Source organism: Frankliniella occidentalis, unplaced genomic scaffold, assembly GCF_000697945.3.
Source record: "Frankliniella occidentalis isolate FOCC.00 unplaced genomic scaffold, Focc_3.1 Scaffold49, whole genome shotgun sequence".
Taxonomy (NCBI): domain Eukaryota; kingdom Metazoa; phylum Arthropoda; class Insecta; order Thysanoptera; family Thripidae; genus Frankliniella; species Frankliniella occidentalis.
Genome location: NW_026267179.1, coordinates 1507430 through 1508552, shown reverse-complemented (window position 1 = coordinate 1508552; position 1123 = coordinate 1507430). Strand labels below are relative to the sequence as shown.

The 1123-nt window shown below is 68.2% G+C and overlaps 1 protein-coding gene across 3 annotated transcripts in view; it reads left to right on the top strand.

The window, feature by feature from the left end:
• Positions 1-1123, top strand: part of LOC113209588 (nucleolar protein 4-like) — a 25645-nt gene that overhangs the window by 7739 nt on the left and 16783 nt on the right. Inside the window, exon 1 of one of the 3 annotated variants that reach the window (XM_052267274.1) lies at positions 342-507. The exons of the other annotated variants lie outside the window; for them this stretch is intronic. Coding sequence (XP_052123234.1) covers positions 439-507 — 69 coding nt within the window. The 5' untranslated portion in view covers positions 342-438. Of the gene's footprint in view, positions 1-341; positions 508-1123 lie in introns of those variants that run through there. 3 annotated transcript variants of the gene reach the window in all.

Sequence of the window (1123 nt, the reverse complement as noted above, 5' to 3'; positions counted from 1 at the left end):
CGCCCTGCCCCCTTCCCCACCGACCTGACCAAGGAGCCGGGGGAGGCCCACCTTGTGCTGTATCGGCCGCACTAACTGGTCGCCTCCCCCTCCCCTTCACATGCGTCTCTCTCACTCGCACTCGCACCGCGGCCCGACCTCCGCCTCGAGGAGGACGAGGTCTGCTGCTCCTCTTCTTGGAAGAAAGCGTAGGAGAGTGGGGGAGTATGGGGAGGCCGGGCGCGCGGGGGAGCGGGGAGGGGCGCTTTTGAAATCCCATCCTCCTCCTCCTCCCCCTCGCTCGCCGTGTTCACTCACTCACTCTCGCAGTCTCTGTCGGCCGGGATGGATCTCTGAAAGTTTGTGTGCGCGCCGCTCCGGGACCCCGCCGTCGTACTGCCTGCTTGAGCCCCTGCTACCCGCCTCCGCGCCACACTCAGTCAAGTGCACGGCCGCGGCATGGAGCGCTTCGTCAGCATGTCGCCCCTGGGATTGCGCTACATCGCGGGCACCACGACAGAGATACAGGTGAGCGCGCGCGCCGCGGAAACAGCTGTTGTGGAAGCTACTGCTGCCCAACTTCACGTTGATGTTTCGCCCCCTCGATTTCGCGCCGGGTATGCCCAGCATAGTGCTCCGCAGTGTTGCAGCAGTGTGTGCGAGTGCGGCTGCGGCAGGGAGTGCGGACCCTTTGCCCGGCCCTCCGAGAGGGCGGCTGGACTGGGCCGGCTGCACTCAGCGCCGCCCCTCGCTCACACGGCCTACGTGCAGTCCTGGGGGGAACAAGCGAGGCTCGGCCCGACATTGTAGTGCGCACAACCACCAGCAGCAGCGGCGGCAGCGGCAGCCGCCCCGAGTTTAGGACTCATTTCGTGCAAAAGTGTTGTGAGCGGGGGCGCCGGGCGGATGGCGGGCGGGCAGGGGAGCGTAGGGGTGCGCGTTCCACACAACACCCACACCCTCCTCCCACACGCGGGTGGCGAGGTGCGGGGCGGTGACGCGACGTGGCGCCCGCAGCCCCCCCTGTGCCGCGGGGTGGGGGGCCGTTGACACGCGGCGGTGTACATGTGGTGGACCTGATTGAGCGGCAGGCGCGCGGACGGACGGAGCCCCCACCACCACCACCAGGAGGACGCTAATGCGA